This window comes from Hyperolius riggenbachi, chromosome 9 (assembly GCF_040937935.1).
Source record: "Hyperolius riggenbachi isolate aHypRig1 chromosome 9, aHypRig1.pri, whole genome shotgun sequence".
Classification (NCBI taxonomy): Eukaryota; Metazoa; Chordata; class Amphibia; order Anura; family Hyperoliidae; genus Hyperolius; species Hyperolius riggenbachi.
In genome coordinates this window covers 178,029,097-178,043,494 of record NC_090654.1, presented here as the reverse complement: position 1 = coordinate 178,043,494, position 14,398 = coordinate 178,029,097, and the positions used below count along the sequence as shown (strand labels likewise).

The 14,398-nt window shown below is 43.5% G+C and overlaps 1 protein-coding gene across 2 annotated transcripts in view; it reads left to right on the top strand.

Moving 5' to 3' along the window:
• CFAP20DC (CFAP20 domain containing) overlaps nucleotides 1–14,398 on the top strand; it is a 498,588-nt gene that overhangs the window by 424,767 nt on the left and 59,423 nt on the right. For both annotated transcript variants that reach the window (XM_068253759.1, XM_068253760.1), the window contains one exon: nucleotides 7,539–7,600. In XM_068253759.1, the coding sequence (XP_068109860.1) occupies nucleotides 7,539–7,600 (62 nt within the window). The remainder of the gene's footprint in view (nucleotides 1–7,538; nucleotides 7,601–14,398) is intronic.

The following is a 14,398-nucleotide window of genomic DNA, read 5'->3' as shown; positions in this document are numbered from 1 at the left end:
GTCACTGAGGGAGGGGGAAATAGAGCGCGCATGGCGGCGCATGCGCAGAAAAGATTAGAAGAAAATGTATGCATTTGGACGGACGACTGCCCAGGAAATACGGGCAGTACGGACAGCTCTATTTTAAGAGCTGTACGGACAGTCCGTCTTTTGACGGACGTTTGGCAACCCTGCCTGGCGCTTGCTTCTCTGCTCACTACAGAAGTCAGCTGTCAGCACCTGTATCACTGGCTTCAGAAATAGCACACTGCCCTGCATTATTGATTTATTACTCTGATCAGGATAAATGATCAATAGTATAGGGAACTCTTGTATTACAGCAGCCAGTGCACATGGCTACTATTGAAAGGCAACTTCTGAAGCACTAAAACACATCCTGCCAGGCTGCCACCTCTCTCTGCTGTCCCAGCTGCAGCACAGCAATCATTCTCTATACTCACCCTGCTGCTCTGCACATTCACTCACTGCAGGCTGTGTGTAGAGAGCGAGGAGACACATTGTCCATGGGACAGGGAGGAGGAGGTGTGCTACATCTAGTGCAGGAAGTAGTACAGTCCCCTGCACTGCTTGCTGCTATTTTTCCAACTGTTGCTATGAAAAAAGGTCCCAGGTGGAAGAACACATTGGCTGAGAATCACAGTGGCACCCCTAGCCATGACTACACCCGGTGCTGTGAGCATCTGCAGCCCTATGGTAGGTACGCCACTGCTTTACTGAGTGCTGTTGTCATGAAATGAAAAAAACTGAATCTCCAGGCTATTTAAGGAAATCAAAACTGGCAAAAAACTTAAAGGAAAACTGAGATGAAGATCACCTCAGGATTTGTACTTATCTGGGGCTTCCCCTAGCCTCCTGTACTCCTCCTGGTTTTTTACAATCCGTCTGCCTCTTTCACACTACATGCATTTTTCATGGATTTCCGCGATGTGAGAACACAGAGTTGACAGCTCATGTTAATCAATGAACTCACAGGTGCGCTACACAGGCATAAGCCTGAAGGAGACGAGCCAGGAGTACGCCGCGGGACCTCGCCTCCTACCCTGAGCTGGAAGAATCCCCAGGTAAGTGTATTCTTTTAAATATGGGCACTCCTCGGAGTCCCTTTAAGGACCACGGGCTCAAACCCCTCTAGTGACCAGGCCATGTTTTACAATTCAGCACTGCACACCTTTAACGGTTCATTGCTCAGTCATACAACTTACCACCCAAACAAATTTTACCTCCTTTTCTTATCACTAATACAGCTTTCTTTTGGTGCTATTTGATTGCTGCTGTTATTTTTTCTTTTTTTTATATTCATCAAAAAACATAGGAATTTTGTAAAAAAAATGATATTTTTAACTTTCTGTGGTATAATTTCCATACAAATTTTTGTCCAAATTTATTGTGCTACATGTCTTTGATAAAAAAACAAAACAAAATCCAATAAGTGTATATTTATTGGTTTGGGGCACCTGTCATGTTTCTTGAGGGGTGCTAGAATGCCAGGATAGTATAAATACCCCCCAAATGACCCCATTTTGGAAAGAAGACACCCTAAGGTATTCACTGAGGGGCATGGTGAGTTCATAGAAGATTTAATTTTTTTGTCACAAGGTAGCAGAAAATGACAATTTGTGATAAAAAAAAGGTGTTTCCATTTCTGCTAACAATTGACGGGAAAAAAAAACAACAATCTGCCACAGACTCACCATGCCCCTCAGTGAATACCTTGGGGTGTCTACTTTCCAAAATTGGGTCACTTGTGGGGTACTTGTACTGTCCTGGCATTTAGAGGGAGGGCTTAATTGTGAACACTTCTGTAAAGCCTAAAGGTGCTCATTGGACTTTGAGCCCCTTTGCGCAGCTAGGCAGCAAAACAATATACCACACATGTGGTATCACCATACTCAGGAGAAGTAGTATAATGTGTTTTGGGGTGTCTTTTCACACATACTCATGCTGGGTGGGAGAAACTTTTTTGACTTTCTACACAAAATTGTTCATTTACAGAGATATTTCTCCCATCCAGAATTTCTCCCATCCATGTAAAAATACACCCCAAAACACATTATAATACTCTTGAGTACGGCGAAACCACATGTGTGACACTTTTTTGCAGCCTAGCTGTGCAAAGGGGCCCCCAAGTCCAATGAGTACCTTTAGGATTTCACAGGTAATTTTTACACATTTGGTTTCCGGACTACTCCTCATGGTTTAGGGCCCCTAAAATGCCAAGGTCTTATAGGAACCTCACAAGCGACCTAATTTTGGAAAGAAGACACCCCAAGGTATTCCATGAGGAGTATGGTGAGTTCATAGAAGATTTTATTTTCGGTCACAAGTTAGTGGAAAATGTGAGAAAAAAACACACACCAAAAAAAAAAAACATTTCCACTAACTTGTGACCCAATCGCTCTCATCCGACTGGGTCAGAATCCTGTAGGCCTCTTCAGCGGAATACCCCTTTCTTGCCATGTTGGACTGCTAAGTTTAAGGGGATATTCCTCTGAGACTACCAAGAAAATAAAGAGCACCTGTTTAGCAAACGGGAGTACTTGTGAAGTCAAAAACCTGCAAACGTTCACTTTTCTGATAAAAAAATATCAAAACTGATCTTTAGAGCGCCGCAGCTATTGTGTTGTGTTTTTGCAGTAATCAGGGAAAAAAAATTCTGTCACTGCAGTGGGGCAGGCTGAACGCAAGTGCAGGCAACGATCAGGCCTGATTGGGCAAACACTGCATCTTTAGTGGAGCCTACACTAAGGTGACCCTAATGTACAGATATAGATCGGATCACTTACAGATACTATATAGAACCAATGCTGATTAGCGACTGTGATGACGCTAATCAGTGACTAATTAGTGACTGCGGTGCACTGGACTGGGCACTAACTGACGCTAACTACCTAACAGAGGGTCCTAGCTACCGTAACTAACTGGCCTAACTGTTAATACTAGTGATACTAAAAGTGACAGTTTTCATTGACCACTGTTTTTAGATCACTAGGATAGTGACACGGGGTGATCAGGGGGGTATTCAGGGAGGGGGGATCAGGGGTGATCAGGAGCCTGCAGGGGGCTAATTAGGGCCTGATCAGTGGCTGACAGTGACATCGGGTTGACAGAGTCAATCAGGGAGTGATAAAAGGCTGCGACAGGCCTTACAGACAGAAGATCAGTGTTAACAATGGGGGGGAAGGGGGGGGTGATCAGAAGGGGACCTGAGTGCGGGGGGGGGGGGGGGATCATAAGCCGCAGAGGGCTGATTAGGACCTGATCAGTGGCTGACAGTGACAGCGGGCTGACAAGGAGGGATCAGGGGGTGATAAATAGCTGTTTCTAGGCCTTACAGAGGGGAGATCACAGGTAAACAATAGCATGGGGGGGGGGGGGGGGAGAGATCAGAGAGAGATCTGAGGGCAGGGGGGGGGGGGTGATCAGGAGCCTGCAGGGGGCTGATTAGGGCTTGATGGGTGGATGATCAGTGACGGGGTGATCAGTGGGCAGATCAGTTGCAATGCATTGGGGGGGGGGGGGGGTTTCAGAGGGCGATTTGAGGGCGATCAAGGGTCAGATGTGCCTAAAATCTGTAATGTGTGTGTGTGTGTGCAGGTGTACTTACAGGGCTGCCATCCTCTCTGGTGGTCGACGATCAAGCAAGGAGACCACCAGAGGAGGAGGCAGCCTGTATAATGCACGTTGTTTACTAAACAATGTGTATTATACCATTACTATTGGCAGACTGCCGGAGATGCACACTCATCAGCGAGCGCGATCCCCAGCAAAACACTGCCCCAGGACTTTATGCCAATTGGCGTAGAGTGGTCCTGCGGCTCCCGCGGCATCCACGCCGCTCGGCGCGTGGATCGGTTGGATATCGGTTAATAGACACAATTCAGACATAGCTGACACTGGCGTGTATCTTTTTAAAAAATATATTGGCAGTCTAAAGGTTAAAATTCAGAACTAGCAGTTGAAGAATGTGTGCGTTTTAACACGTATGAATGTGTTAAGTATGTGTCAGAAAACATGTGAGCGAAAACACATAAGCGAATCCGGTTTATAGTACGGACAAGACACAAAACACTGGGGGGAGCATTGTACATTTCCTTTAAGACCATATTCAGCATTTAATTTAGATGGAGTTTTCCTTCAAGACTCAGCAAGTGCCTCCATGTAAGAATTCTTGGGTGTGCACACATAAATCTGGCCGGATAATGTCTGTGCAAATCACTAAACAAAAAGCCGGCTGAGCCGGTGAATCAATGCAACAGCCAAGAATGCTACTCCTCTTATCTGACAAATGCCTTCTTTCTATAATGGGATGGGATTTTAATGTTATTGTTTCTTTTTGTCTGGGATCTTTATTATCCACCATGGCTACAGTCTAAAAAATGAGACTGTTTTACTGTAAATCTGTGATAGCCTTCGATCCGTTCATATTTCACTACTGCCATTTACAGTTTTAGTCAAACTAAAAAGTCATTTCCTGTGGTGCTCATATTTGATTGCGCGTGTTAGTAAATCATAGCGGGAGATGCAGAACTGCGTGGGGGCTACTTACCAGTACGCTAAAAAGAGAGGCCTTGCTAGAAGAATTTCTCTCTTCGCTAACAGGCTGTATTATTCCTAGCAAGGAGTAAACTCTAGTTAGTGGGAATATATGGCTTAGCGTTCATTTTGCAAAGAATGTTATTTATTTTGAAACAATAACATCTCTTTTTCTACTACACTAGCTTGGAATTGTAAGTGGACCAAACAACCCCTTAACTCTCCTTCACAAAATCGCTTACACAGTAAGGGGCCATTCACACTAGTCGTTGCTGGAAAAAGCAGGCGATTTTCAGTCTACATGATTTAGCATTTGTGATTTTTCAGGTCTTTTCTGGTTGAATTTTTATGCTTGTTTTTTGCATTTGTATTTGAATATTCGCTTTGCGATGTTTTGGTGCTTGCCAATGTACTTAATTTACATGAAAAATACATCCTATTAACAGAAAAATTGCATGCAGCTTTTTCATGTAATTTTTCAGTATTCTCGTTGCCTTGCATTGAAACACAAACTGGACAAAGCAGACCTGCTGTCTAGACACAGAAAAATCGCAAATCGCATACAAACATGCAAAAAATGTGATGCATTGAAATACATTATATGTGCAGCTATAGCATTTTCAGACAATCGCAAAACACTTGAAATTGCAATTGCTGATAAGTGTGACCCATGTCTAAGGCTGCATATTTGTTGTTCTGTCTTTCTTAGTCCATAGATGCAAATTAGTTTAAAATATATATCAGATAATGAAAATGTAAAAAAAAAAAAAAAACCTGTGAAACTGTAAAAGGTACACTGGGTGAAAGGTCACAGAATACAGTTAGTTAGGTTCTAGGTGTGAACCAAAGTCATGATGCATTGTGTTAACACAGAAATAATGAAGTAAAAATAGCATCAACAATGTGGCATTCTCCACTTTAATGGTACTTTAGATGAGAAAACAATGTTCAGAAAAGAGGAATACATAAGGTAAGAAGAGAGGTGAGGTGGGAATGGGGGTGGGATGGGAAGGAATGGAGGGATAAAAGACAAAAAGAGGGCAGGTGTAGGGAGGAGAATGTGAAAGAAGGTGATAACTGGATGAGAGGCACCCAAAAATGTATAACACCTGTGTGGATATCACAAATATAAATATATTTGGAGGTGTCTTACCTCAAGAAAGGTGTCTCTAATTTACGGTATTTGTACGATTAAGATGTGTTTCGTGAGCCAAGTGCTCACTTCCTCAGGTCAATATTGTGCCAAAATTGCTATGTGGTGGAGCCCAGGGCACCTCGACTTTAAAGGGATTGGCCTCTGGCCCTGATCCATTTTTAGAGAGAGTGACTGTCCTTAGAGAGACCTTTTCTACTACTCAGGTGGGGGATGGTTGTTCCACACATACGCAGAAAGTGGTTTGTTTTACTCGGAAATGGGGGTAAGAGGCGCCTTGGAGGGTACTCAAAGAATACATTTGTATACCAGTAGGAAAGGTGATGGTATTAACTACCAGTAAGGTACGCGTATGTATACACATCAAATCACATAAGGCAGTAGACAGTATAATATAAAAAGGTAAGGAATGTTCCTACCTTGAATGAGTAAACACTCACAAGATCGTAAAACAAATACTTTAATGGGGCACTTAAAATGACAACGCATTTCACGGTGTACACCGCTTCATCAGGTCGAATATTGTGCCTAGATCAGAGAGTCCCCAAGCTCGGGCACCCCAATAATGTATTTGTTTTACGATCTCGTGAATGATTACTCATTCAAGGTAAAAGCATTCCTTACCTTTTTATGATATACTGTCTACTGCCTTATGTGATTTGATGTGTATACATACACATGCCTTACTGGAAGTTAATACCATCACCTTTCCTACTGGTATACAAATTATTCTTTGAATACCCTCCAGGGTGCCTCCTACCCCCCATTTCCGTGTCATCTTCCCCTGGGACCAGGGGATACCACCTTGGCAGGTGGCATTTTTCCAAGGAGCTGCGACCACCGAAGTGACGTCACAGGGCCGAGTGGGGACGGTACTTCCCCACATGCCACTCAGATTGGTTGCCTCATGTGCAACCCGGCTTTGTGAGTATATATCCTTATTCTTAACTTCGATTTGCTACACGTGAGGTAATACACCAGATCGGGCTCCCGGTGTCTTCCCGTTCCCTTTCTATATGCTCCCAGTATACTTTGTTTTACTCTTCCTATTGTTCACCTGAGCACCAAACATACTACACTATATTGGTCTCCTGCCTTTCTTTTGCATCTTTTTTCTCAAGGTCACTTGTCCAACCCCCTATGAAGGGAGGAGGAGTAGGAAGGTAAAAAGTAGATGGATGGGGAAAGAAGAGCACCTTTATCTGGGCTGCGTCAGGTCACATGTCCACATTTTCAAAACATAATTGTTAGCTGCAGAAACTTTGTTGGAAACAAAGTTTAAAATCTGGTAAATTCTGTGTACTAATGAGATGGTATATTTAGGTCTCCCTTGTGCCTGGAGGTAAGAGTTCACATATTTGTAGTCTTCGGTACATTACATAATTATTGACAAAGTATGCTGTTATCTGTAGAGCTTGGAACTCTCAATAAAACATTTTATAGCAATAAAAAGTATTTTCTAGTCAATTTGACAATAACAGCTGAAAAAAAGCATACCTACCGGATCTACACAATTACCTGCCTCAGTTATTTCCCTTCAAGTTTGAAAATTGTCACTTTCTGTATAAATGCTATATTGGACTTTGATAAGCGAGTAGTATGTGCTTTGTGATGGCGATCCGGCACGTACTGCAGCTCAGGGAGTGCTTAAAGTGGGAATGTTCCTTTGCACAGCGTCTCTCAGGAGCGCAGGCAATTAGATTGTGAATACATTTCTGTATTTCTGCACTGCAAAGAGTACAGATCCTCTCATCTATTTGTATTAAATAGCTCTCATTTCTTTTGTAACTTTGACATCTTGTAATAATTTTTGCTGGTTTAATTCCTGTCTGCCTTTTTCTGCTTCTTGCAGCCTGTCAATCAGGGATCTCACTATCAAACAGAGATGAATCCTCTGGCTCAATCCAACCCACGGTAAGAAATTCTAGAATTTCTTTATAGATAGTCCTTGAATCAGATTTCCATATGTACAAGCAAAGAAAAAAGTGACATCCTTGGGACTTATATATAGTGTAAGTAGCATCAGAAAGAAAAATTAAAAGCATCTTTTGTGAAAAGAGCACAAAAACAAAAAAAAATTACCCCTTGCCCGTTAGAGGGTTAACAACATTATTAGTTAAACTGCAGTATAGTAAAGCAACCACAAGATGTCACTGTTTGTAAAATGTGTGGTGAACACTATGTGCCCTGTGTTCTCTCTGTTTTCCTCTCTGTTCTAAGTAAACTGCATTACCTGATGGTGGTCTATAATTTATCTCTGCATATTTTTCTTCAGTAAAGAGTTCTAACTTGTTATACTGGGTGCCTATCTGCTTGTACAGAGACCACTCTGCTTCATCATTACCTAGTTATAGATGTGGCCCGAGCTGCCTTGTGCCCTTCATTATATGCTGGCGTCTGTAAACAATAGTGATGTCATCTCCTATCTACCAAAATAATCTGTGAGGTAGACAAAGGGGCAGAGCCTCTGATGTCTGGGGGTGAGGGGGGGACAAGTACAGTATAAAGCTGTGAGTTGGAAGCTTCTATCTTATCACCGTAAACCCAGCTTCTTGTCTACCTCCCAATAAATGTAGTCAGAAATGAGAACACATCAACACACTTTACAACTGCTATGTGTAACGATCGGTGTAACACAGAGAGGGTCTGATTACCGGTGAACTGCAGTATCACCGGGAATACAGAATATACCCGATTATTGATGATCTGCAGTATCGCCGATAATCAGATATATCTACTAACCTCTGGACACCAGAGATAGCAAGTGAGTGTTAAGTGCAACAGTAATATTTTGAGTTTAGCACAGTAGTAGTTCCTTCCGTAGGCCTAGACTCTCCCGGGGGAGGAGCTAGGCTGAGAGTAGGAAGGACAGAGTGTGAATGACACCAGGGAGAGGGTGTCACTAACAGGTCTGGGAACTGCCTCTAACAGTAAGGCCAGTTCTCGAGGTCGGGCAATCCAGGTCGTAAACACACAAGCAGATACGGTACAGATTCAGGAGACAGATACGGAATCCAATAAACAGGCAGGGTTTGGCAACGGAGTATCAGAAGAGCGGGGTACAGAATCAGGAGGCAAATACAAAGTCCAGGAATGAGCAGAGTTTGGCAACAGGATATCAGAGATAGCAAGGTACAGAATCAGAGTACAGGAGAATAGTCAGGCAGGCAGAAGGTCATAACAAATAATACAGTTCAATTTCCTAACGCTAAGGTGTGAGGTCCGTGATCGTCAACACCTTTGGAAACTATGCTAGAACACAGATACAGAAAAGGCCTGAGTGCTACCACGTAGTGATCGCAACGTCAGACACCAGAGGAATGACCAGCACCCAGTATATATACACCAGTGCTCTCTAGCACCTCCCTTAAAGAGACTCTGAAGCGAGAATAAATCTCGCTTCAGAGCTCATAGTTAGCAGGGGCACGTGTGCCCCTGCTAAACCGCCGCAATAGCGCCGCTAAATGGGGGCCCCTTGACCCCCAACCCCCCCACTGCGACACTTGGTCGCAGACTTGGTTGCTCCTGGAGGCAGGGCTAATGGCTGCAGCCCTGCCTCCAGTCGCGTCTATCAGCGGCGCATCGCCGCCTCTAACCCGCCCCTCTCAGTGAAGGAAGACTGAGAGGGGCGGGGGAGAGGCGGAGATACGCGCTGACAGACGCGCGTGGGGCAGGGCTGCGGCGGTTAGCCCTGCCCCAACCAGGAAGCGCTCCCCCGCATTACGGAGGGGATTTGGGGGAACAGGGACCCACGTTAAGCCGCGGGATAGCGGCGGTTTAGCAGGGGCACACATGCCCCTGCTAACTCTGAGGTCTGAAGCGAGATTTATTCTCGCTTCAGACTCTCTTTAAGTGCTGGACCAATGAAAGTTGCTGCAATTGTCAGCTGACCGGCCTGGTCAGCTGACCCTCCTCTGACTGCCATAAAGGCCCTGCCTCTCTGCACGCGCACGCGTCCTCCTAAACCAGTGTGGACTATCAGTCCCAGCCACACCAGTCATGTGTTGCAATGTTGTTGCTGTATGGGATGCGGAATCCGCCGCGACGCTGTCTGAGCATGCGGCGTTTCCTCCGCATCCCGCCCCACTGTGAGAAGCAAGCCTATGCGTACAAACCGCCGCGTCAGACGCGACGGTTTCTCCGCGTTCTGCTATGCCAGCCGCGGAAACAGCCGCCTCATCTTGCGTCTATGCGGCGGCTTTTCCGCGTTTCTTCACACTATGGACTGGAGGAACATTGGGCCATGATGGTCAGATCTGTACTTCTGAACAGCCTAGGTAGGAAGCCCAGTTTTGTTTGTCAATGTTTTTAATGCAAACCTAAAGCGAGGAAACTCACTTCAGGTTAGATACTTACCTATATAGAGGGAAGGCTCTTGTTCTCATAGAGCCTTCCTGGCCCTCGCTATGTCTGCTCGTTCTACCGATGTCCGCGGTGAAGTTATACACCTTCAGGGCTCCTCAGCAGTCTTTGGAAGTACTCACATCACTGGGTACTTCCCAAGATAGGCACATCAGTAATGTACATGTGCGAGCTCGTGCTGGCACGTGCACAGCACGGAGCCCCTTCATCTTCGGACAGTATCAGGGACTTGAGTACTTCTAAAGACTGCCCAAGAAAGGCCGGGCCGAAGAGGTATTAGACCAAGCTGGTCAAAGAACATCACCGAGGTCCAGCTCTGGAACAACGGGACAGAGAGAGGACCGGGAAGGATGAATGGGATCCAGAGCCTTTCCTCTCCATAGGTAAGTATCTAACTATTTTTCTTAATTCACTTCAGGTTTACTGTAGGAGCAAACCAATAATTGTACTTTTTCTCTAAATACAGCTATTCCTTAAAGTATATATAATGTTACCAGACCGACCAGTATGATCAGTAGTGTACAGTATCTTTCCAATGTAATATTAACAGCAATTAAGTCTTGTGTTGCCTCTGTAGACAACGTACGTGGTGTGCTTTGTTTTCTGTCATACTTCGAAGATGACTGCTGCAGGAATGAAGTTCCAATACTAATTAAGTCTTCATACAAGTCATAGGCTTCAATTCATCAAAGGGTGTTCGATAACAAAACCCCAGTCCTTAAAATACCGCATTCGGTATTTTACACTTCACTGTGCTAATTCATCAATATTTGCCCATGTGTGGTAGAGGTTCGTTAAGTTACCGAAGTACTATGGCTTCAGTTCATCAAAGGCTGTTCGATAACATCAGAGTGGTGCAGAGCAGCTTGGAATGTCTCTGTGTTGTTACAAGCTGATTACAATAGAAGACATCCAGACATCCCTTTAGATGTAAACGTGTTATAGTTACTGTTATTTATACTGCCTCTGCTGCTCTGAATCTGTCCATCAGTCTTTCTTAACATTTGACTTATTTGCCACAACGTAGATGAACTTCCTGGAGACATTACAAATGCCATGCTTGGTGATTTCACCACCAGCATCTTTGCATTATCAAACAGGGCCTGAAAGGGTTACACCACCGAAGGGAATCTGGGGATATATTTTGTCCTCTTTGCTCACTGCCTGGGGGGTCTGAAAGCTTGTGTGGAGAAGCCTGTGTGACCTATCAGCAGCACTTGCAGGAGAACAGGGGCCGTTTCTATTGGCTGCCTGCTCCTGCTAATCATGAAAACAATTACACAGAAGGCTTTGGAAGCCTGTAATGACAGGGGAGAGCTGGAGATAATCACGGAATGTGTTAGCGAATGTGGGAACCTTGATGAATTAGCACAAGTCATGTGGGAACCTTGATGAATTAGCACAAGTCGGTAATTTATCTCATTGCTCTGTCATTTCAGCTTCTCATTCGGTAACAGCTTTGATGAATTAACATTTTCTAAAGTGCTCCGTTAAGTCAGCTGTTTTCAGCATTACCGAATGCGGTAATGCTTGATGAATTGAAGCCATTATCTTTCTTCTCTTCTGTTACCTCTATGAAATGATAGGTTTATAGCTCTGTCATCTTCTGCAGTGTCTGAAGTCAGCAGCAGAATCAACTGATCTGGGCTCTTTACAGGGCAACTTGCTTTATCACAGCTAACAGAACTTATGGTGCCCATACATGGTACAACCTTTTTCATCCAATCTTACCATTTCTATTTAATATAAGGGAACTGCTTAAATGATACTTTGAGTATAGTCACTTAATTTACCCTTATACTACATAGAAATGGTAAGATTGGATGAAAACAATTGTACCATGTATGGGCACCATCAGATTGATTTTCATGCTTGCAGACTGGTGTACAGTTAAGTGGGAAGGCTGAGGCCATCCATGCTATAATTATATTTGCATACTAGGTAGTATAGATACAGCAAGATACTAAAGGTGCAACCTCACTTGTTTTTTTTTAGCAAACAAACACAAAATGAAAACATAAATTACATAGTATTAACCAATCAAATAACATTTTTACTTATTTTTATTATGAGGTTCAGTTTAATGACTCTCACAGTCTTTCTGTGGTAAAACAAGGGAGGGGGTGTGTTCAAGACTGCCAGAGTGTATGGCGGTTTTGTGTCAGTCAGAAACAAAGGCGAACTGAAGCCGGTGGCGTAGCAATGGGGGATACAGAGGTTGTGACCACACCGTAACACTTGGACCAGAGAGGCCCACTAGGGGCCTGCCTTCATTTATATTATTAGCTTTTTATTGGTGCCATGGTGGTAATGAATACCTGTATGTGTGCATTGAATAGTGGTAATCCCTAACAAGCTATTTCCTTCCTCTGATTACACCCCTCATAGGATTTGGGACTCCATATCAATAGAGTGCTTGGGATCCCATGTAAAAATTGCACTAGGGCCCCAAGCTCCTTAGTTACGCCACTGACTGAAGCCATGGTCACATGCAATGATGGAATAAGATGAAATGGGTCCTAGGCAAGGTAGTAGTTTTGCCTCATCTTGATGGTCCTTTTTGCAATCTAAGCTGGGAGATGGAACAGAGAAAGTGATAGTTGAGCCCCCTGAAACCCACTAGGCCCCAGACACCTGCCTACGTTGCCTTGTGGATGATCCTGTTCACACGACCTCTTTTGTAGGCAACTACTGAAACTTTAGTTACGCAGCGATGTAAGTTGTTTTTTTTTTCATAGTAATCCTGGAATAAGGCTTAATGCAAGGTATAACCGAAAGGAATTAGTTTTGTTAAGCATTAAAGCCTAAACCTTCAGATAAGCTGCATGCCTTCAAAGCTGAGACAAATTCTGATAAAGAGGCAATGGGGCCAGATCATACAAAACAATGATAGGCAGCAGAGAAAACTCATCATTGTGTACCATGTGCATCCGTTATTGCATTTGGCCTTATCACCCCTCACTCATGTTACTAGAAAACAATCATCAACTCTTACTAAAAAAAATAAAGGGGTTTTCATTTTGTGCAGCTTTTAGCTTATTTCCATCAAGAGGTAAAGCCATTAAGGCTAAAAAACTTCCTAAAGAAACGGAAATGATTTGACAGACTCTCGTTCCATATTTCAATTAAGCTTTAGAGTCCTGATGACCAAATTATAACTCAGACTGACTGCACCATGACCCGCACTGCCTCATTCTAGCTCATGAATTATTCTCTTGCTCCCCAGTCTGCAGAAAGCCCGGCTCAGGCTGTGACCCTGATTTATAATAGATTAAAAGAAATCCATTTATTTTTGTGTTGAATATTTAGTTTACCTACAATGTTAAATGTCACATTTTGTTCAAAGGATGCTTGAATAACGTGAACGCCCTGTCCGGCTTCATTAGGTGCGCTGCCCAGGGGCCGGGGCAGCTGGTGGAAAGTGAAATATATTTAATTGACTTGTAGCTTTCGGAGGCAGGTACACAACAAAGATGAAAATGATTGCCACATTGCTATGTGACTAAAATGCACCATTGTCATAGAGGCTGTTTGCTATCCTTGACTGCCATCAACAGTGTTTTGAAGATTTCTGACCCTGATAATGTTTCTGCTTTCAGAACTGAGCAACACCACCATTAAATACATTCTTTACGTTACATGTTAACAAAGCTTTCCCTAAGAAAAAACAACTATCCTTTACAGATGATCTACATACTGCAAGAATTGTATTTCCCAGATACAGGGCCAGATTTACCTGTAGGCAATGTAGGCGTGTGCCTACAGGCAGCCCAAGTATAAAAGGCAACTCTTTGGCCACCCCAAAGTGGCATATAGTACGTCTACTATGATTTGCTTTTTTTTTATTTTTTTGTTTTAAAGTGGATCCGAGATAAACTTTTACTCATTGCATAATTGTGTTCCTTTCATATAGTTTATAAGGCATTCCTCAAGCCAAATACTTTTTTTGCTTTGTTTTAATACTCTAATAATTCCCTATAAACTAAACAAGCCTCGCCCACAGCTCCTTTTGTGCCTTGGCACTGTAGCAAGGATTATGGGAGCTCAGTCTGGGCAGGAGGGAGAAGAGGTTACTAGCCATTGATTTCAGAGGCAGAGGGGAGGAGGAGAGGGGACTGAATTTACACACAGGCAAGCTGATAGCATCTCGAGCCTTCAGCCTGTGACAATGTGACAAACAGAACATGGCTGCCCTCATTGTATCACAAGAATAAATAATCATAAACTTTTGAAGCTGTTTGCAGCTAGATATGCTGTGTAAATTATCTAAACTTTAGATAACATATATAGACAAGTTACTTGCTATAGTTAGGTTTTCATCTCGGATCCGCTTTAAAGTGTAACTGTCGG